Source organism: Schistocerca cancellata, chromosome 1 (genome assembly GCF_023864275.1).
Source record: "Schistocerca cancellata isolate TAMUIC-IGC-003103 chromosome 1, iqSchCanc2.1, whole genome shotgun sequence".
In the NCBI taxonomy this organism is placed as follows: domain Eukaryota; kingdom Metazoa; phylum Arthropoda; class Insecta; order Orthoptera; family Acrididae; genus Schistocerca; species Schistocerca cancellata.
This window is the reverse complement of record NC_064626.1, coordinates 692,509,090-692,531,484: the sequence shown is the minus strand read 5'-3', so window position 1 is coordinate 692,531,484 and position 22,395 is coordinate 692,509,090. Positions and strand designations below refer to the sequence as shown.

Sequence of the window (22,395 nt, the reverse complement as noted above, 5' to 3'; positions counted from 1 at the left end):
GGGTCTTCTCTATCTCCTCTGTCAACCTGACTTGGTACGGATACCACACTGATGAGGAATACTCAAGTATAGGTCGAATGAGTGTTTTGTAAGCCACCTCCTTTGTTGATGGACTACATTTTCTAAGGACTCTCCCAATGAATCTCAACCTGGCACCCGCCTTACCAACAATTAATTTTATATGATCATTCCAGTTCAAATCGTACCGCACGCATACTCCCAGATATTTTACAGAAGTAACTGCTACCCGTGTTTGTTCCACTATCATATAATCATACAGTAAAGGATCCGTCTTTCTATGTATTCGCAATACATTACATTTGAGTATGTTAAGTGTCAGTTGCCACTCCCTGCGCCAAGTGCTTATCCGCTGCAGATCTTCCTGCATTTCGCTGCAGTTTTCTAATGCTGCAACTTCTCTGTATACTACAGCATCATCCGCGAAAAGCCGCATGGAACTTCCGACACTGCGTTACGAGGCTGATAATGACAGCTTTTGTCGAACGTCGTCACAGGCGATAAACCATGGCTTCATCCCTTAGAACTGGAAAGAAAACGGCAGTCCATGGAGTGGTCGCACCCTCAGCCAATAAAGTCATGGCGGCAGTCTTCTGGGACTATGAAGCGTTTATTCTGTTCCCTCATGGTGTAACGATTAACTGTGAAGCGTATTATGCTATCCTGAGGAAACTGAAGAAACGAGTTCAGCGTGTTCGTCGCCACAAAAATGCAAACGAAATTCTCTATAACAACGCAAGGTCCTCGTGTAAGCTACTGGGCCTTATCCTGCATACGAATGCTGTACCCGATGGTTACAGTGAGGTGGATGGAGCGTGGCGCCCTTGGGCACCCTCCCGCAGCTTTTGCGGCGTCTCACCTGCTGGTAACCAAGGCTACGTGCCAGACGTGGTGCGCCGTCTGTGTATCAGAAAAAAGCGGCGTGGCCGTGGAATCGCAGCCGGGCCCCTATAAGGCAGGCGAGGCCGCGGAGCCACGCGGCGGTCACGTCGCCGCGACGCCCGCCTCGCACACGCAAATTACGGCGCCGGGCGTCGCGTCGCCGCCGTATCATTACCGCCGTAATGGCGCCTACGTGCCGGAAAACAAATCGACGCGCACAGCCAGCCCGGCCTCGGGTCTCTCGCAAACCAGCGCCTACCGCCCCTGACTCGGGAGCGATCCCTCCGCGAGTCGGCTGACCGCATAAACTACCTCGAACATCCGCTGTAAACGAAACGTGCGCCGAAGGGCAGCCTGAACGGCGTTGTTGGTATAAGCCTGCTGCGATTCAATACAGTATTTTGCAATGAACTTGTGCGTAACTAGAAGCAAATGTGATCACCTTCTGCATGCAGTCAATAGCTCATGAAAAATTGCTGAAAAAACACCACAACACTGCTGCGCAACGTAGTTACGCGCTGCATTTTTGGAGGCAACAAAGGGATGTGTCGACTCATACAGTACAGTCCTCTGTTAGAATATATCTGCGCGGTGTGGGATCCTTACCAGGTGGGATTGACGGAGGACATCGAAAGGGTGCAAAAGAGGGCAGCTCGTTTTGTATTATCACGTAGTAGGGGAGAGAGTGTGGCAGATATGATACGCGAATTGGGATGGAAGTCATTACAGCAAACACGTTTTTCGTCGCGGCGAGATCTATTTACGAAATTTCAGTCACTAACTTTCTCTTCCGAATGCGAAAACATTTTGTTGAGCCCAACCTACATAGGTAGGAATGATCATCAAAATAAAATAAGAGAAATCAGAGCTCGAACAGAAAGGTTTAGGTGTTCGTTTTTCCCGCGCGCTGTTCGGGAGTGGAACGGTAGAGAGATAGTATGATTGTGGTTCGACGAACCCTCTGCCAAGCACTTCAATGTGAATTGCAGAGTAGTGATGTAGATGTACATTGGCGTCCTCTCACAATCAGTTTGGCATGGGTGCAAAGAAGGTGGGCCAGTGAACTCCTGGAACTAATGGCAACGGTTTCTGTTCTCAGACTAGTGTAGGATTTATCTAACGCCTGATGATCGTCGCAGAAGAGTCTGAAGACGACTAGATACCAGTGCACATCTCAGATATGCAGTCGTACTGTTTCACCTGGGAGGTGGGCCCGTTGTGTTTTTATCAGGTGTCGTCTGCGCCTCATCGCTACCAAGGGCATTTTGAGGGCTCTTCAGTATCGGAACAGCATCCGCCAACTTACTGTTCATCCTGACAGTCAACATTTCGGCGATGGGTTTGACAAAAATCGACGAGCAGATAGCACCTAGCTAGTGCTCATCTTCCAGGAAGCAGGAATTAGTAGCACAGGAATGGCCTGCGGTATCTGTTGGCATGAACCCGATTAACACATTGCGGACGGAACCCGAGTAGTACTCACGCAGCGTCAGTTACTCAGACGGACAGCGCCCGTGTCTTGCATGTGGTGTGCGCAAAAGTTCGTAGCTAACATTGTGCCTCCTGCACTCTATAGGCTGCCATCTAGATTGAACAACGCGGGGTCTCTGCATTGTCGTAGCACGTAGTTTTAGAATGCTGAAAATCTGTACTCCACAAAAATCACTTGTCTGTGTTGATTCCCATACTTCTCTCGTCTTATACCTGTATCTTTGTTGGCACACTGCTCATGCGCTACAGAGTTATACCATTGGAAGTTTCGATGATAGCTATGTTTTCAGTGTCTTGGAGGAAGAAACTGGCGATTCTACTTCAGAAGGGGAATTTGATGATTCTCTTATTGATCTCGATTTTTGTCTGGTTGATGCTTAGGTAAGTGCTAAAAGGAACTCGATAAACTTCGGTTCGACGATAAACCAGTCTAATCTAAAAACCGTAAATTCAACTAAATACCTACGTATTACAATTACGAACAACTTAAATTGGAAAGAACACATAGAAAATGTTGTGGGGAAGGCTAACCAAAGGCTGCGTTTTATTGGCAGGACACTTATAAAATTTAACAGACCTACTAAGGAGACTGTCTACGCTACGCTTGTCCACCCTCTTTTAGAATACTGCTGCGCGGTGTGGGATCCTTACCAAATAGGACTGACGGAGTACATCGAAAAAGTTCAAAGAAAGGCAGCACGTTCTGTATTATCGCGAAATATGGGAGAGAGTGTCACAGAAATGTTACAGGATTTGGGCTGGAAATCATTGAAAGAGAGGCGTTTTTCGTTGCGACGAAATCTTCTCACGAAATTCCAATCACCAACTTTCTCCTCCGAATGCGAAAATATTTTGTTGACACCGACCTACATAGGGGGAATGATCACCACGATAAAATAAGGGAAATAAAAGCTCGTACGGAAAGATATAGGTGTTCATTCTTTCCGCACGCTATACGAGATTGGAATAATAGAGAATTGTGAAGGTGGTTCGATGAACCCTCTTCCAGGCACTTAAATGTGATTTGCAGAGTATCCATTTAGATGTAGATGTAATATGTAAAAGAAAAACATGTAGTTCAGCGTTTGTATCGCCTAAATAAGCATTCGTAAAACAACTCAGATAGTAAAGCGTAGAAAGATACGCACCCAACACGTGTCTGCAAAGCGTATTCTGATGTCAATAAGACCCAAAACGGAAAAAGTGCCGAAGTGAAAAATCCTGGTGGTGTCCAATTTGTGAAGCAGCGCTTTGTGCGCCTCAATGTTACAAAACATACCATACTCAGCAGGCAAATTACGTTCAAGAACTTTGTGTAGAAATGTTTTGTTTGTCTGCTAATTTTAATGTTTCATAATGAGATCTTTAAGATTACATAAACGAAGTTTCATCATCTCAAATGGAACACGATACACATGTATTTTATTTAGAGCTACAACTCTATGATTTTCGAAAAATGTGATAAGGACAGCAGTCCAACTGTCCCATCCCGAGTGACTGGGGTCAGCCTCGAATGTGTTACGAATGCTTGGGACCAACTGAAACTTGCAGTACATTGTAGCAGGAACGATCCTCACATACTGGACGACGTCAAGACGGATGCCATCAAAGACTGGAACAGGCTTCATCAGCAAGGACTCAACTATCTTGTAGCTTAGATGCATTTGTATGTAACAGAAGCTGCAATTGAAAACAACTGCGTATGTAACACCAACGAAACAGCCTTTAACTTGATGTAGTGTTCATCCGGGACTTGAAGGCGGTCGGATTGACCAGAACTGGTTGTCCACGAATAAATATACATAACAGCAGCTTTTAGGTTTAAATACATTAATGCCGTGTAGCAATGTTTGCAGAAAATGTTTTCTGAACGGATGAGTTCATACTGGACGCTTGACAGCTAGGCCTATGGGAAGATCAGTGTATGAGCGACTGTTGAATTGGAGAGCTCCATCATGTGGCTCCGACGGCCAGATCGCGATCAATTTTGCTGAGGCATATGCATCTTCTAGTCAAATCTTATAAGATGTGACGACATCGTGGTTACGAGCCACGACGACGTTTTCAAACCATCTAGGTGACGGTACCGCTCTCTGTGCAAAATGGCAGGGGTCACCTGGCATTGTTTAACAGTCTATAAAGCGTTTTATGGGTTCTAGCGAGGTACTTCCGGTACGCGTGTATTCCACGCTAGACACTGGCACATCGGCGAAGGTCTGTCGTTATGTGGACAAGAAGACTCAAGAATTAAATTAGAAGCATTGCCACTGTCTCACCTGCCGTCCTCTTCTCTATCAATATTACACTCCTGGAAATGGAAAAAAGAACACATTGACACCGGTGTGTCAGACCCACCATACTTGCTCCGGACACTGCGAGAGGGCTGTACAAGCAATGATCACACGCACGGCACAGCGGACACACCAGGAACCGCGGTGTTGGCCGTCGAATGGCGCTAGCTGCGCAGCATTTGTGCACCGCCGCCGTCAGTGTCAGCCAGTTTGCCGTGGCATACGGAGCTCCATCGCAGTCTTTAACACTGGTAGCATGCCGCGACAGCGTGGACGTGAACCGTATGTGCAGTTGACGGACTTTGAGCGAGGGCGTATAGTGGGCATGCGGGAGGCCGGGTGGACGTACCGCCGAATTGCTCAACACGTGGGGCGTGAGGTCTCCACAGTACATCGATGTTGTCGCCAGTGGTCGGCGGAAGGTGCACGTGCCCGTCGACCTGGGACCGGACCGCAGCGACGCACGGATGCACGCCAAGACCGTAGGATCCTACGCAGTGCCGTAGGGGACCGCACCGCCACTTCCCAGCAAATTAGGGACACTGTTGCTCCTGGGGTATCGCCTAGGACCATTCGCAACCGTCTCCACGAAGCTGGGCTACGGTCCCGCACACCGTTAGGCCGTCTTCCGCTCACGCCCCAACATCGTGCAGCCCGCCTCCAGTGGTGTCGCGACAGGCGTGAATGGAGGGACGAATGGAGACGTGTCGTCTTCAGCGATGAGAGTCGCTTCTGCCTTGGTGCCAATGATGGTCGTATGCGTGTTTGGCGCCGTGCAGGTGAGCGCCACAATCAGGACTGCATACGACCGAGGCACACAGGGCCAACACCCGGCATCATGGTGTGGGGAGCGATCTCCTACACTGGCCGTACACCACTGGTGATCGTCGAGGGGACACTGAATAGTGCACGGTACATCCAAACCGTCATCGAACCCATCGTTCTACCATTCCTAGACCGGCAAGGGAACTTGCTGTTCCAACAGGACAATGCACGTCCGCATGTATCCCGTGCCACCCAACGTGCTCTAGAAGGTGTAAGTCAACTACCCTGGCCAGCAAGATCTCCGGATCTGTCCCCCATTGAGCATGTTTGGGACTGGATGAAGCGTCGTCTCACGCGGTCTGCACGTCCAGCACGAACGCTGGTCCAACTGAGGCGCCAGGTGGAAATGGCATGGCAAGCCGTTCCACAGGACTACATCCAGCATCTCTACGATCGTCTCCATGGGAGAATAGCAGCCTGCATTGCTGCGAAAGGTGGATATACACTGTACTAGTGCCGACATTGTGCATGCTCTGTTGCCTGTGTCTATGTGCCTGTGGTTCTGTCAGTGTGATCATGTGATGTATCTGACCCCAGGAATGTGTCAATAAAGTTTCCCCTTCCTGGGACAATGAATTCACGGTGTTCTTATTTCAATTTCCAGGAGTGTATTTTGGCCTCAGCACCATTATCACCGTAATATGAACCAGCGAAAAAATGCTCCTGTCGGAGCACAAAAAAGATGAATGTACGCCATTTTCATAAAAGATTCTGGCTGAAAAGTGGGGTACGAGCTGTCTCACTCTACCTTCATCAGCACCTTTAAATTTTTCCCAAAAATTTCGGCATACAAACATATTCGCGCTCTTTTTAACATGCAGCTTACCTCTCACTCCCATAATCTCCCCTAACTAACTCGCTTGCACCCACTAGTCCATCACTGTAAGTCGCTCATACCCATCCACTTTCACTTACCCGTTCTAACTCACTCATTCAACGCAACGCATTGTCATTATATCTTTGTCTCTAACTGCCACTGTCTAATGTCTCACAGCCACCGTCTCTATTATTCTGTCCTACTGTCTCCTCTCGCCGTCACTGCCTCCCTCTTTCTCTCTTACTGCTTCTGTCTCGTTCATTCCTTCCCACCGCTGCTATCTCTTTTCACTATCGTTAACTCTCCCTTGCTCGGTGTTACTATCGAAGACTCTCTTATTATCACTGGCTCCCACCCACTTACGATTTCTCCTTTACTTTATTCCTTTCTCACTGGCCCTGTCTCCTTCATTCTTTTCCTAGCACTGTTCTTTCGCTGTCAACTGTGTGCCATTGCCACTGTGTTCCCCTCTTCCTCTCACGCGGCAATTGTCTTCTTCGCTCTTTCTACACCACAACCACTGCCTACTACGTTCCAGTATTTATCACTTTTTCGTCTGTTTTCCACTACAGCTGTCTCCTCTCTCAGCATAAAAAAGCGCGGATATATTCGCATGCAAAAATTTTTAGAACATTTTTAAAGATGCTGAGGAAGGCAGAAAGAGGCAGCTGGTACCCCACTTTTCAGTCAGGCTTTTAACAGACAAGAGGCAACGGCCTTGCCACAGTGGACCCACCGGTTCCCCTCAGATCACCGAAGTTAGGCGCTGTCGGGGGTGTCCGTCACTTGGATGGGTGACCAACCGGGCCGCCATGCGCTGTTGCTATTTCTCGGGGTGCACTCAGCCTCGTGATTCCAATTGAGAAGCTACTGGACCGAACAGTAGCGGCTCCGGTCACAGAAAACCATCATAACGACCGGGAGAGCGGTGTGTTGACCACATGCCCCTCCTATCCGCATCCTCATCTGAGGATGACACGGCGGTCGGATGGTCCCGATAGGCCACTTGCGGACTGAAGACGGAGAGCCTTTAATAGACAAGAGCATATTCACCTTCTTTGTGCTCCAATAGGAGCATTTTTCCGCTGGTTCCCTTCTTGTCCCTGCTACAGTGGGACACGTAACTCATATAAAAAGAACTGCACGGGGCAGGAAAATTCTGATCTTTTACTTATGTGAAACTGAAATAACGCCCAACTATTTGGATTTTATGTGCACAAAAATTTGGCATGTGCTTCAGTAGAACAACAACAACGATATGGGCTTCCATTAACCCTTCTGATGATAACGGAGACGCTTTACAGCATATTTCTCCGTGCTATGTCACTTTATAAACTACGTTTCCGCAACACACCAGATTGTACGGGCATATTTTATGCGTACAAGTAGGGTAACTTTGAAACTCTGTATCTCGAATACGGATAAAAATACCAAGAAAATTTTCTAGGTTGTTCGAGATCGGATCTTAGGAATATATCGTAAAAATTACAGCCATTTGCTTTGAATAGTCGTGTTTCAGTACCCGAAACCATGTTTTTGAAGTTTTCTCTGGAACCGCCCTTGAACTAAATGGTGCCTCCATAAGCCCCTTAAGGCGCGCTGTAGACCACATCTAATGCGAAAAGAACCAACCCATTTGCTCCATTTGCCTAAGATGGAGCAAATGTGTAACATTCAGATGTTGACCCTGTACTGTAGGATAGTTAGAGTAAGATGATCCTTCTGTCGGTTATACAAATGGTCTCTTGCACAAGAGCTATCCAATACGTGACCCTACCTTTCTATCACAAATACAACTCGGGATACGAACCTCTGAAGACGCCCGTTTTAATGCGCGGCGTTTTGGAACTATTAGATAGCGCCTGCGTACCGATGGTGGATCGGACGGGACAATAGCAGAGGAGCAGCCGCAGATGCTGTGGCGCTGCACTCACCGAGCCACCAGGCGCCGACCCAGCGCGGGTCGGTGGGCTTGATGTGCGGCGTGACGCTCAGGTTGGCGTACAGCCGCGTGCACAGCGACCCCAGAATGAACCCCAGCGCCGGGCCCAGGATGCGCACGCCGATCGTTATGGCTGCCAAGAGAAAACCACACAGTTAAGTTACAATGCGTCCCAGCAGCACGAGAAGCCATAGTCACAGCTGCAGTCATGGCAGCAGAGAAACGCACTACCATATGATGTCGGGAACAATAAAATGAACATTTAGTAATTTATGCAACCACAGAAGATGTAAGATTAGAAAATAATGTCTAAGGAAACAAGTACATGGCAGAAGAAATAAGTATATTAGCTATAGCTTGCAGCACTTTATTACTCTCACGACAGAAATGTCTGTGTGTGGTAATGAATGCAGATGTGTAGTGATGTAACATGCAAATTATACCATTTATGTGTGACATAATTACAGGCCTGCATATGCTTACGAAAGACCAAAAAATTCAGCGAATGGAAATATGTAGGTACCTGCTGAAGGCGCCAATTTTCTAAACACCAGCATCACTAGAGATGAGACGTGGTGTCACCAGTACGAGATTGAATCAAAAGCATAGACTATGGAGTGGAGACTTGTGAATTCTCCAGCTAAGTAGTTCATGAGACAGCGACTTCCAAGCAGAGTGATATGCGCGGTCTTCTCGGATTGACAGGATATGGTTCTATTGAATGTCTTAAAGTATAATAAAACTGTAAATTGAGAATACTACAAGCCGCCACGGAATGGGTTGAAAGCACGAATTTCGAGAGTCAGGTCAGAGAAGAAGATTAAAATGGTTCAAATGGCTCTGAGCACTATGGGACTTAACATCTGAGGTCATCAGTCCCCTAGAACTTAGACCTACTTAAACCTAAATAACGTAAGGACATCACCCACATCCATGTCCGAGGTAGAATTCGAACCTGCGACCGTAGCGGTCGCGCGGTTCCACACTGAAGCCCCTAGAACCGCTCGGCCACACCGGCCGGCCAGAGAAGAAGAAGAAGAAGAAGAAGAAGAAGAAGAAGAAGAAGAACTAGCGCTTGCAACACGAGGGAGTTTAGGGGACTTCAGTGTTTAGCATCCCGTCGACGTCAACGACTGCACACGGTAACGCTAGGCTCCCCAACGGACTTGTGACCGTGGAACTCAAGGAAAAATTTGATTAGACTGTCCTACCAGATTCACTGTACACTTACGATTCAGTATCTTCAGATTTCCACCTCTTCTGGCCTACGACATGGACTACGTGATCGACATTTTCGAGACTCAGATGCTATCATCAGAGCTATAAAACAGTGTGTATCCTCAGCTGCTTCACTTTTTTTTTTTTGCGAGCACGGGGTAACTAATGGTGGTAATATGGGGAAAGCTGACGGTTTGTATGCCGTATGTTCTCTCTTTAACGGTGTTGTTGTACTTTCTGTATCTGTTGTAGTTTCCACGACAATAAGTGCGGGGCATTAGGTACGGAATGTCTCTCGTTATACCAGAATAACATTTTTTCTTTTTCATTTTGTGAATCACAATAGACTGTTTTCTTTTTAAATTCGATATAGAAAACACAATGAATCAGGAAAATGGGGCAGTAGACACGAAAGTTGAGTATGTTTTGAACTCAAATGTCAATAGGTCCAAATAGTCGGATGTAAATGTAATTTCGGCAGTACCACAGTGGAGAGTTATAGGGCCATATATGATATAATTTCAACAGCAGTATTTCTTTTCTTCCCTCGAATTGCAAGGTGGAAAGAGTTTCCTGTAGACTTCCGATTAGCAGTTAGTCAGAAGATTGTTTGGTAGACCACTGTAACCTATTCACTAGACCCTGTATTTGCATACAAAGAAGTGCGTGGGACCAACATGGACACTGAAGGTATAAAAAGAAGGTCAGAACGAATGTTCGAAGATTTGTTTGACCCATTGGAGTGCGCTACGGAGAAGCTGAAAAAGCTGAACTGGGAGACACTTGACGATAGAGGAAAACTCATGAAAGTTTACTTACAAAATTTCAAAAACCAGCTTTAAGCAAGGGATTTAATAATATACTATAAACCACTACGCATCGCTCCCGTAAGCAAAATGAAAACAAGGTTACACCAATTACAATAAGCAGAGGAACGTTCGAGCAACCATGGGACAGGAAGAAGTCCGAACAAGTGGTACAGTGGGAAGTATCCTCTGCCATGCACTTCACGTGGACAGAGTTAATATGTAGATGCAGAAGCGTCTGTCCCTAGAGGACAACTACACCACAGGTAAACAGTGGTGAGGGACAGAATCGCCGGCCACTCACCGAAATAGAGCGGCGACTCTCTGCTGGCGACGTTGTCGTCGATGTAGGGGATGCCGAGCGTGTAGACGGCCGTCTGCCCCATGCCGACGCCGAGCAGGCTGACGAAGAAGATGGCGAGCACGATGGTGGTGTGCTTGGACTGGATGCGCTCCTCGGGCTCGCACGCCGTGACGTTGGCGGGCGAGGAGGCGAGTAGCGCCGTCCACGCGTTATGGCCGCCGGCGTCGTAGCCGAACGGCAGCGTCGTGTTGGCGTCCGCGTCGGGCGCGCGGCACACGTTGGGCGTGAACACCTCGATCGGCGCGCCCGACGCGCTGCTGTTGCGCCCGAAGTCGCCCACGCTCGTCGACGCCACGCCCGCGAACAGCCTGCGGAACCGAAGCGCCGCAAGCTCGAATCGATCCTCGTCTAATATGCCTCTGTCGACGAGCGATCGACGCGAATGATTGGAGTCGGAGGATCAGAGTTCGATCCTAAGTACCGGTAAACAATTTTCCCTAATGGAAAAAGTGTCACGGGGCCCTGTCAGTTGCGGAGAACAACTGTCGAATTACTCGAAGAATAAAAAATAGCTTCAGTTTTTAAACCTGAGATTCACGACCAGTGAATTGCTATGCGGACTACATGTCCTTCCTACATCTACATCTACATACATACTCCGCAATCCACCATACGGTGCGTGGCGGAGGGTACCACGTACCACAATTAGCATCTTCCCCCCCCTGTTCCACGCCAAAACAGAACGAGGGAAAAATGACTGCCTATATGCCTCTGTACGAGCCCTAATCTCTCTTATCTTATCTTTGTGGTCTTTCCGCGAAATGTAAGTTGGCGGCAGTAAAATTGTGCAGCAGTCAGCCTCAGAAGCTAGTTCTCTAAATTTCCTCAGTAGCGATTCACGAAAAGAACGCCTCCTTTCCTCTAGAGACTCCCACCCGAGTTCCTGAAGCATTTCCGTAGCACTCGCGCGATGATCAAACCTACCAGTAACAAATCTAGCAGCCCGCCTCTGAGTCGCTTCTATGTCCTCCCTCGATCCGACCTGATAGGGATTCCAAACACTCTAACAGTACTCAAGAAATGGTCGTATTAGTGTTTTATAAGCGGTCTCCTTTACAGATGAACCACATCTTCCCAAAATTCTACCAATGAACCGAAGACGACTATCCGCCTTCCCCACAACTGCCATTACATGCTTGTCCCACTTCATACCGCTCTGCAATGTTACTCCCAAATATTTAATCAAGCGCTACACAACTAATGGAGTGTTCAAACGTTACAGGGTTCTTTTTCCTATTCATCTTCATTAATTTACATTTATATATTTTCAAAGTTAGCTGCCATTCTTTACACCAATCACAAATCCTGTCCAAGTCATCTTGTATCCTCCTACAGTCACTCAACGACGACGCTTCCCGTACACCACAGCATCATCAGCAAACAGTCGCACATTGCTATCCACCCTATCCAAAAGATCATTTACGTAGATAGAAAACAACAGCGGACCTACCACACTTCCCTGGGCCACTCCAGATGATACCCTCACCTCCCATGAACACTCACCATCGAGGACAACGTACTGGGTTCTATTACTGTACCGCAGTTCAAATGGCTCTGAGCACTACGGGACTTAACATCTATGGTCATCAGTCCCCTAGAACTTAGAACTACCTAAACCTAACTAACCTAAGGACAGTACACAACACCCAGCCATCACGAGGCAGAGAAAATCCCTGACCCCGCCGGGAATCGAACCCGGGAACCCGGGCGTGGGAAACGAGAACGCTACCGCACGACCACGAGATGCGGGCTTACCGCAGTTCGATGACGCCTTGCATGAAGATGAAACTGCAACAGTCCGCCAATAGGATGCGTCATAGGGTGGGTAATGCATTGGTTATCGCTAACGCTGGCCTTGTAACAAGACGTGGCATGGTGTCAGTGTCTATTGTGGTGTACAGAAGGCACTAACATATCTCGCATAAGATTGCACGAAGGACCTAAGACTTCTTTCACTACTCAACAGAACACGGAGTGTGTTAGACTTATTTAAGAAATATTATATTTTAAGTTCCTGGTAGAGTAAAGCCGTGTACTGGTTTGGACCGAAATACGGAACCTTAGAATTCGCGGGAGATGATGTTATCGTCCAACCTCTCGACGTACAATCAACGACACGCCCTCAGAGATTCAACTCTGCCAGCTTCTCCTATGTTAAAATTGCACAGAGGTTCTCCTGTATATGGATATGGCGGTTCTTGTCAGCTGTATTTTCACTAACCACTGTGCTATTAGAATGAGATTTTCACTCTGCAGCGGAGTGGGCGCTGATATGAAATTTCCTGGCAGATTAAAACTGTGTGCCGGACCGAGACTCGAACTCGGGACCTTTTGCCTTTCGCTGGCAAGTGTTCTACCATCTGAGCTACCCAAGCACGACTCCTCACGCCCCGTGCTCACAGCTTTACTTCTGCCAGTATCTCGTCCCCTACCTTCCAAACTTTACAGAAACACTCCTGCGAACCTGTAGAACTAGCACTCCCGAAATGGCTCAAATGACTCTGAGCACTACGGGACTTAACATCTGAGGTCATCAGTCACCTATAACTTAGAACTAGCTAAACCTAACTAACCTGAGGACATCACACACATCTATGCCCGAGGCAGGATTCGAACCTGCGACCGTAGCGGTCGCGCGGTTCCAGACTGAAACGCCTAGAACCGCTCGGCCACAACGCCCGGCTAGCACTCCCGAAAGAGAAGATATTTTCCCGAAAGAAAGGATACTTTCTGTAAAGTTTGGAAGGTAGGAGACGAGATACTGGCAGAAGTAAAGCTGTGAGAACGGGGCGTGAGTCGTGCTCGGGTAACTCACATGGTAGAGCACTTGCCCGCGAAAGGCAAAGGTCCCGAGTTCGAGCCTCGGTCCGGCACACAGTTTTAATCTGCCAGTAAGTTTCACTGTGCTATTACGTGACATAAATGCCACACTCATTAACCATCTGCTGGGTCTACCAACCCATGAATTTCCAAACGACCTTTCTAGGAAATGGCATAAGTCGAGAAATCTAGTTCAGTATTTTAGGATACGAAACAATTTAAACACATAACAAAAATGACGCCACACAGATAAACAGGGGCTGTTGAATTTGGTGTGGAATAGACTGAGGGCTGTACGTGCAGGATGCCCTCAAGAATAAAAGAGGCAAAAATGGTTCTGAGCACTATGGGATTTAACTTCTGAGGTCATCAGTCCCCTAGACCTTAGAGCTACTTAAACCTAACTAACCTAAGGACATCACACACATCCATGCCCGAGGCAGGATTCGAACCTGCGACCGTAGCGGTCGCGCGGTTCCAGACTGTAGCGCGTAGAACCGCTCGGTCACCCAGGCCGGCAATAAAAGAGGACTCGACAGCTCATTCGCCTGTGGCTATGAAGAACATGGAGAGGCTGTGGAACATTTAATCAAACAATGACGCCGCCGCCGCCACCACCATCACAACCATCACCACCACCACCACCACCACCACCACCACCAACAACAACAACATCAAGGATTAAGCCACTGATGTATTCTGCTCTTAGGTATTTTACTCTGAATATCTTCTGTTTGGTGGACAAATATTTGTTCTTGCTCGTTTTGGATTATAGTTCAGCATCGACTTTGGTATTCTGGTTTCTTGCAGTCTTGTTATAAGCTCTTTCGATTTATTCACATTACTTCACTATTTCTTATTTAGGTGAACTATGTGTAATCGTATCCCGACACCTTCATTTCTCTTTTTATCCAATAATCTATAGGCCGCTACCATCTATAGAAATCTCATCTCTGTTCTTTCTCATCTTATTATTCGTATGTGTCCTACATTCACATCCAAGAATGATCTCTGTGAAAGTACTCTAAAGACGCTGTAGATGCCACATCTTCACACTCCAAGTCGCTGCAGCTACTCAGGTGTAAACCTCTATCCGAAGTCTCTCCATTGTAAGTCTGTATGTTTATGCTTTATACAGACTGTAACAGTCGTCGAAGTGTTGTTGAGCGAGTCTTGAGGAACGAACTGAGGATAGGAATCCGTGTCCGTGAACATAATTATACGACGACACAGAGCGCTGAAGTTATGGGATGAAACGTCTGCCGTTAGGCCATCCCATCGGCAGCAAACGTACAGTTGCAACACTGACGCCTCCACCCTCACTGCTCGTAGCCTTCTTTATAGCGTTGTAAAGACAGGTGTGGATATAGTTAGCTGCTGTCTGACGGCCTGAGTACTGTCAGGTCCATTGCTAGGTGTTCGCCCTGCGTTCCTTCGGCATTACAAACTCATGTTGTTGCCCAAGGGATGGCCAACGACAGGCGTTTCCCTCTGTAACTTCCATTCCCTGTAGCGCCGTCGAATTATGTTTGTGGACATGGATTCCTATCCTCAATTTGTTTCTCAATACTCTACAAACCTGCGACGTTCGTCAGTATGTTTTAGCCATAACCCGCAAGTACCTGTTCTTCTGATGTATGAAAGAAAACTAACACAAAAGCCTAGTGAAATGAATTTACACCTACATGCCAGTCTGAAATTCACACTTAAGTGCCTGGCAGAGGGTTTATCGAACCAGTTTCAGACTATTTCTGTATCTTTCCCATCTCGAAAAGTGCGCGGGAAAAACAAACACTTAAATCTTTCCGCCCGAGCTCCGCTTTCTCTTGTTTTATTACGATGACCATTTCACCATGTGTAGGGTGGGCGCCAACAAATATTTCTTTATTCAGAGGAGAAATTTGGTGATTCAGATTTAGTAGTAAGATCTCGTCTCAACGAAAAATGCCTTTATTTTAACGATTGGCACCCCAACTCATGTATCATATTTGTGACTCTCTCTCCCCTATTTCGCGATGATACAAAATGAGTTGCCCTTCTTTGAACTTTTTTGATGTCCTCCGTCAATCCTATCACGTATCCCATACTGCACAACAATATTCCAGAAGAGGTCAGACAAGCGTCGTGTAGGTAGTGTCTTTAGTACACCTGTTGCATCGTCAAAGTGTTCTGCCAGTAAAATGCAGTCTTGGTTCATTTTCTCGCAACATTTTCTATACGACCCTTGCAGTTTAAGTCGTTCGAAGTTGTAATACGTAGGCCTTTAGTTGAAATGACAACTGTAGGATGCAGTGGGCTGAAGTTTTGCTCAAATATCATGTGGGTTCCAGGTCTCACGTACTTCCCTAACCTAATCAAAAACATTGCTGGACAGACAGTGTTTCGCTAAATCAGCCTTGAACCAGTATGTGAAGGACAAAGTTGTAAGGGATGGGAAAGAACCACTGTGGCTCAAATGTCGCGTCTGGAATTAGCTAGGAAAGCAAATAGAGCTTGGTCACAGATTTAAGCGAAGTCAAAGCCCAGTCAATAGACAAAAGCTGGAAGAATAAGAAATGAGTGTAACGAATACACTACGAGAAGCTTTCAGAGAATTCAAAAGTGATATCTTCTCAAATGATCTGACTAGATATCGTAAGAAGTATTGGTCGTACATACAGACAGTAAACGGATTGAAATCATCTTTTGAACCACTTATTGACCATAATGGCACATATGCGGAAAATGGCAGAGGGATGGTCGAAATACTGAATTCGGACCTTCCGAAGCTCTTTAATCGCGAAAGATCGTAATATGGTTGCTTTCAATCATGGCACCAACGCCAAAATAGCATGTATTGAAATAAGCGATCGCGGAGTAGAAAATCAACGAAAACTGCTGAACATTCGAAATGCAACTGGACCGGATTAAATACCTTTGGGGTCTACAATATTATGCGGAAGAAGGTTCTACCCTTCTTGCAGTTACAAATGAGCACTAAGAGAAAATCAGAGAAATTAGAGCTCAAACGCTCATAGCATTTGTCAACCCAGAAACAGCGTTCGACAACTTAAAAGCATGGAAGACGCTCGAAATTCTCAGGAAAATATATATGAGCTATATTGAAATAAATATAATATATGAAATGTACAAAAATCAAGAAGGAAAAACAAGGATGAATGTAGGCTTTCTTCTCTCGTGTTCCATGTGTACATTGAACAAATAATCACGGAAATAAAAGAAAGGTTCAAGAACGGGATTTAAATGCGAAGTGAAAGGATACCAATGAAAATATGCGACTATGACATTATCTTCAGAGAATGTGAGGAACAACTGCAGGACGTGTTAAACTGAATGAACAGTCTAACGAGGAAACAGTATGGATTGGGAATAAACCGAAGAACGATAAAAGTGAAGAGGAGTAGGAGGAATGAGATTAGGAACAAACTTGTCATTCAAATTGGGGATCACAAAGTAGATAAAGTGAAGAAATGCTGCTACCATGCAAGCAAAATAACACATGACGGACAAAGCAAGGAAGACACTAAATACGTGCCAGTGCAAGCAGAGGGGACATCCGTGGCCAAAAGAAATTGACATCAAACATCGGCCTTAGTTTGAGGAAGAAACATTTGTGACCCTACGTTTGGAGCAGAGCATTGTACGGAAGTGAATCACGGACTATGTAGAAACCGAAAAAGAAGAAATCGAAGCGTTTGAGATGTGGTGCTATAGAGGAATGTTAAATATTAGATGGACTGGAAAGATAAGAATTGAGTAGTTTCTGCACAGAATCGGCGAGGAGAGAAAGATGTTGGACGGGCAGGGTTACAGGACATGTGTTATGAAATTTTGGAAATTTGTGGTAAGTTCCTATGGGACCAAACTGCTGAGGTCATCCGTTCCTAGACTTATACACTACTTAAACTAAATTACGCTAAGGACAACACACACACCCATGCCAGAGGGAGGACTCGAACCCCCAGCGGGGGTAGCCGCGCAAACATTGGCAAGATGCCTGAGACCGCGCGGCTACCCCGCGCCGCTGTGTGTTACGACATCGAGGAATAACTTCCATGGTACTTGCGCGAGCTATAGAGGATGAAACTGTAGGGGGAAACAGAGATAGTAACACAAGCAATTAATTGAGGACGTTAAATGCAAAAGGAAGAAGCAAGATTAAAGTTCAACGTCTCATCGACAGGGAGGTCAATAGTTACTTAACATGAGGATAGCGAAGGAAATGGGCCATGCCCTTTCAAAGGAACCATTCCGACATTTGCCTTAAGCCATTTAGGGTAATTTCCCTAAATCTATATCGCCGGATGGGGGTTTGAACACGCCCCCCCCCCCCCCCCTCCTAGTTCAAATGGCTCTGAGCACTATGGGACTTAATATCTGGGGTCATTAGTCCCCCAGAACTTAGAACTACTTAAACCTAACTAACCTAAGGACATCACACACATCCATGCCCGAGGCAGGATTCGAACCTGTGACCGTAGATGTCTCGCAGTTCCAGACTGAAGCGCCTAGAACCGCTTGTTGGCCACTCCGGCCGCCCCCCCCCCCCCCTCTCCTCCTGAATGAAAATCTAGTCCGCTAAGCCCTTTCCCTCTACGCTCGGTGACACTGGATGAAAATACTACGGTGAGGTGAAAAGATTGGCACAGAAGGGGAAATCGTGGCGGACCTCATCAAATCAGTCAGAAGACCGACGAAAACGAAGGCTTATCGGAAGTCGTTCATCTGACGCACCTTTCACAAACGGAACAAGGGGTACCAGACGTACCCACCACCATCACGAACCGTCAGGTGCATTGCATCTTATAATAGATGCAAATATACTACAGGTAAAAAGCAAACGCGCACCCACCTGTCGTTGGCCTCTATGAGCTTGTCGCCGAAGAGGAAGTGCGGCAGCGAGCAGGTAAAGGAGGAGACGGCGAAGAGCACCATGCCCCAGGCGATCCACTTGGGGCGGTGCCCCTGGCCGCCATAGTAGGTGAGCAGCAACGACGAGCCGATCTGTCCGATCTCGGTCGCGCTCATGATGATGCCCGTCGTCTTGGACTGTATCTGGAAGAGTTTCTCGATGGTGGTGATGACGCTCACGAAGTAGGTGTAGTACATGCCCTGCAGCACCCACGTGATGCAGAAGGTGACGAGGAAGGCCTGCTTGGAGGCGAAGATCTGCATCCAGCGCGGCGCGCACGGCCCGATGCCGCAGCGCAGGTCGTCGGCCGCCGTCTCGGCCGCTCCGTCGCCCGCGCCCGCCGCCAGCGCCGTCTCGTCGTCGTCGCTCATCTGCGCACGAGAGCAGAGCCCGTCCAGGAGGAACACTCCACACAAAGAGAATGTGCATTGTACAGGAGGGCGAGCGTGCCCGTAAGGAAGGTGCTACTGAGCACAACATCGCGGAATTAACAGGATACGCTGCGCGACAGGATGAAAACTAAAGTAAATGGCGGTACTAACAAACACGGGCGTTGCGTGAAATTTGAATTTAGTTACATGAGGAATTAATGAAAAAAATTACATTTCAAATACGTTTTTACTAATATGACAATATCTCATAGTGAAGATTGAATGTCACCAGTTTGTCTCGCATACACACGATACGGCAAGGAAGGTATAGAAGCGGAGCAGACACGAATAGTGACGAATCGGGCCGCAATTGTTGAAATCAAAAGACAAAATGCTTTTACAAAGCGCAGATTGTTATGGTGCAGTGCCCGCAAACAAACACTTCGGAAACGGCAAGCTGGTCAGCTGTTATCGTGCTACATAACGTCAGTTGCGAATGGGCACGGGATCGTGGACACTGGGCAGTGGATCAATGGAAACCTGTCACCTGATCATGTTTGTTCTTACAGCTGATCGATGATCGTGTCTAGATACGCCGTCATCCAGGAGCATGACTGCTCGAAACATGCACCGCCCCACAGACGCTACCGGTGGTGGGGGCAATATTGTACCATGGGGTCGTATCATCTCAGCTCCACAGGACCTGTGATTATTGTGGACCTGCTGCGTGCCTTCATGCTTAATGTCCTCCCCGACGGGGATGGCATGTTCCAGCAGGATAACTGTCCATGCCGTAAGGCCAGAATCGTGCTACTGTGGTTTGAGGAGCATAATAGTGAACTCTCGTTTATGTATCACCCACCAACTTAGCCTGATCCGAACCCAAAAGAACAGATCTGGAACGCTATCGGGTACCATCTCCACGTCCACAAACTATCGGCCCGTAATTTACGGGACTACGTGGCCCGTGTGTAGACTTCTGATGCCACATACCTCCGGAAATCTACCAAGGACTTGTTGAATCCGTACCAAGCAGAATTGCTGCTGTACTGTGTTCCAGAGATGAGCACCACTCTGGCAAGAAGGTGGTCATATCGTTTTGATTCACCAGTCTCTATGAAAGCACGCTAGAAAAAAAATTGTCTCCTCCAGGAGATGGTTCAAATGGCTCTGAGCACTATGGGACTTAACAGCGATGGTCATCAGTCCCCTAGAACTTAGAACTACTTAAACCTAACTAACCTAAGGACAGCACACAACACCCAGTCATCACGAGGCAGAGAAAATCCCTGACCCCGCCGGGAATCGAACCCGGGAACCCGGCCGTGGGAAGCGAGAACGCTACCGCACGACAACGAGCTGCGGACTCTCCTCCAGGAGACACCAAGGTAGACATCAGTGTGTTACAGAGTGGTTGGCTCATTTATTCCAGCAGTCAGCCATCCGCCGCCAGTATCTGCTGTCTTCTTTTGATTATTACCACAGTTTTTTTTCTCTTTTTGCTGTTTGTGTCACCAGGGCCATCACGATCTCTTGTTATTCAATGTCCGTTTCTGCCGTTCCGCTGTTGCTGTAGAGGATATTAACGATCTACGGCCAACTACAGTAAAAAAAAAAAAAAAAAAAAAAAGAAAAAAGTCCTTGCATTAGCCGTCGGCAAAACCTCGCTACTGTGCTACGGTGAACTGTAACAGCCTTCCACAACTGCCCTAGCGCTGAATGTTTCTGAGAAATCCGCAAAGGCAGGAATGGAAGGGCATTCTTCCATCTAAATCGTTTAGCTGCATATCTTCGAGATTCTGAGGACGTAGAGGTGCATAGCAGTTGGGGACTCGACCCTCCACTTGAAGTTGTACAGGACCAGCAACCCGCAGCCATTCCCAACGTGCACACTTACAGGGCATTCTTGAGGCAGGAGAAACAAACTGACGGCTCATGAATAATCGTACCACATTTCAACCCATCGGCTCTTTGTGGTGCATAGTCTCTCTGTGCGGAAGCATGGTGTGACTGAGTCACACTGCTCCTAGCTTGGACAACTCTGATTTGCGCCACGTTGACAATGATGACAGTGGAATTGTCTTGTAATGTCACATACTAAGAGAACAGCGACGAGACAGGAAACCAACGACAGATGTAAAAGAGTAGGAAGAGTCAAAAGGTGGGAAGGGCAGCAGCCAAGCCGCACCACCACCGAGGGCAACCATGCCCCCACCCCCCGTGAGTTGCAGCGGGCGACGGGACACCCCTCCAACCTTCCGTTGACGAATCTCGACAAAGTGTTACACAGAGGTCGTATCTTTGGCTAGAAAAATGTGCGCCATTTCCCTTTAGATGAAAACTGTCTACGAAAGACAGTAGTTGGTTACGAGTTTGAGCAGTATAAGAGGACGTGCCGAAAAGTAATACCTTCCAATTTTCTCTGTGAAAAAAACTTAAAGCTTTTTAAACAAATCAAATTTTACTAACTTCTGCATGTTTATTTTTCACGTCTACATATTTATTTCTCAACATAGTCACCCTGGTGACGAACGCATTTCTCCGACGACATACCAATTTGTTGATAGCGTCACTGTTGAATGTTTGACTTTTTTGACGGAGCCAAAACCTCACCTCTACTTGCACCACTTCATCACAATCAAAGTGCTTTAGAAACAGGTGAAAATCGGATGGGGCCAAGTCGGGACTGTACGTAGGATGATCGATGACAGTGAACTCAAGGCGTCAGATTATTGTAGATGTCGCAGAGCTCCTACGTGGTCTGAAGGAGCGGGTGCTCCACGTGTGGGCAAACTGTTCTGCGGTTAGAAACTCGATTGCAGCTTGCTGTTTCTCACGCAACGGCATAGTTATGTTAGGCTACACAGTGCCATATTACACGTTACGATTCGGAGTCCTCTAATGGCAGGAGTGTTGCAACTTGCGTCAACGAAACGAGAAATTCAACGGGTGGTATGCATGATATGTAATACCTCAATTGATATTGGAACAGAATAAAAAATTCGGAGGCATTACTTTTCAGCACGCTGGTAGAAACGGCCGGCTTATGACGGATTCGGTCAGCGATTCGTTGTTTGGTCGCCCAAAAACTCAGTGACAGCTGACAATGAGCGTCAGATTTGCTAGATTTAAAGGCCGGACACAAGTCAGACGCTGAATAAGTGGTTTGCAGATGGATACGAATTGATATGTCTGGCAGCCTTAGCAGAACAGGAGAAACGTCCCTCGAACTGACGGGCGACGCACTTCACTCATGGGGGATCAATTGCCTGTATTTATGTCGTGTGTCGTTACTACTGCGACCAAGGGGCGAATTTGTTGGCGCGAAAACCCCGGGAAAATCCCTCTCGTGCGGAATCGACATGTCCGGTTGAATGTGACCCTATAAAGGTTAATCATTATTGCTAACCTGACTGCATAACAAACTCTTTACTGTTGGAATTATTTTCTTCGCTTAGTAACTGCTGGCTCAGTAATCTGTGGTCCCAAAGCTATGTGGAAGATAAGAGATCTGCCAAGGGCACAGTTCCCGCGGAGGATGTGGATGTCTTTTAATATGTATACCCCTCTTCAGGGTGCCCATCTGTATTACTTTCTTAATGGCGCCCCTAAGAAACTCGAAAAGAATATTTAATATC

The 22,395-nt window shown here is 47.1% G+C and overlaps 1 protein-coding gene across 1 annotated transcript in view; it reads right to left on the bottom strand.

The window, feature by feature from the left end:
• Positions 1–22,395, bottom strand: part of LOC126184451 (solute carrier organic anion transporter family member 74D-like) — an 84,366-nt gene that overhangs the window by 44,156 nt on the left and 17,815 nt on the right. Inside the window, exons 2-4 of the mRNA XM_049926844.1 lie at positions 18,327–18,757; positions 10,595–10,962; positions 8,259–8,399 (exon numbers count right to left, since the gene is read on the bottom strand). Of these exons, the coding sequence (XP_049782801.1) occupies positions 8,259–8,399; positions 10,595–10,962; positions 18,327–18,757 (940 nt within the window). The remainder of the gene's footprint in view (positions 1–8,258; positions 8,400–10,594; positions 10,963–18,326; positions 18,758–22,395) is intronic.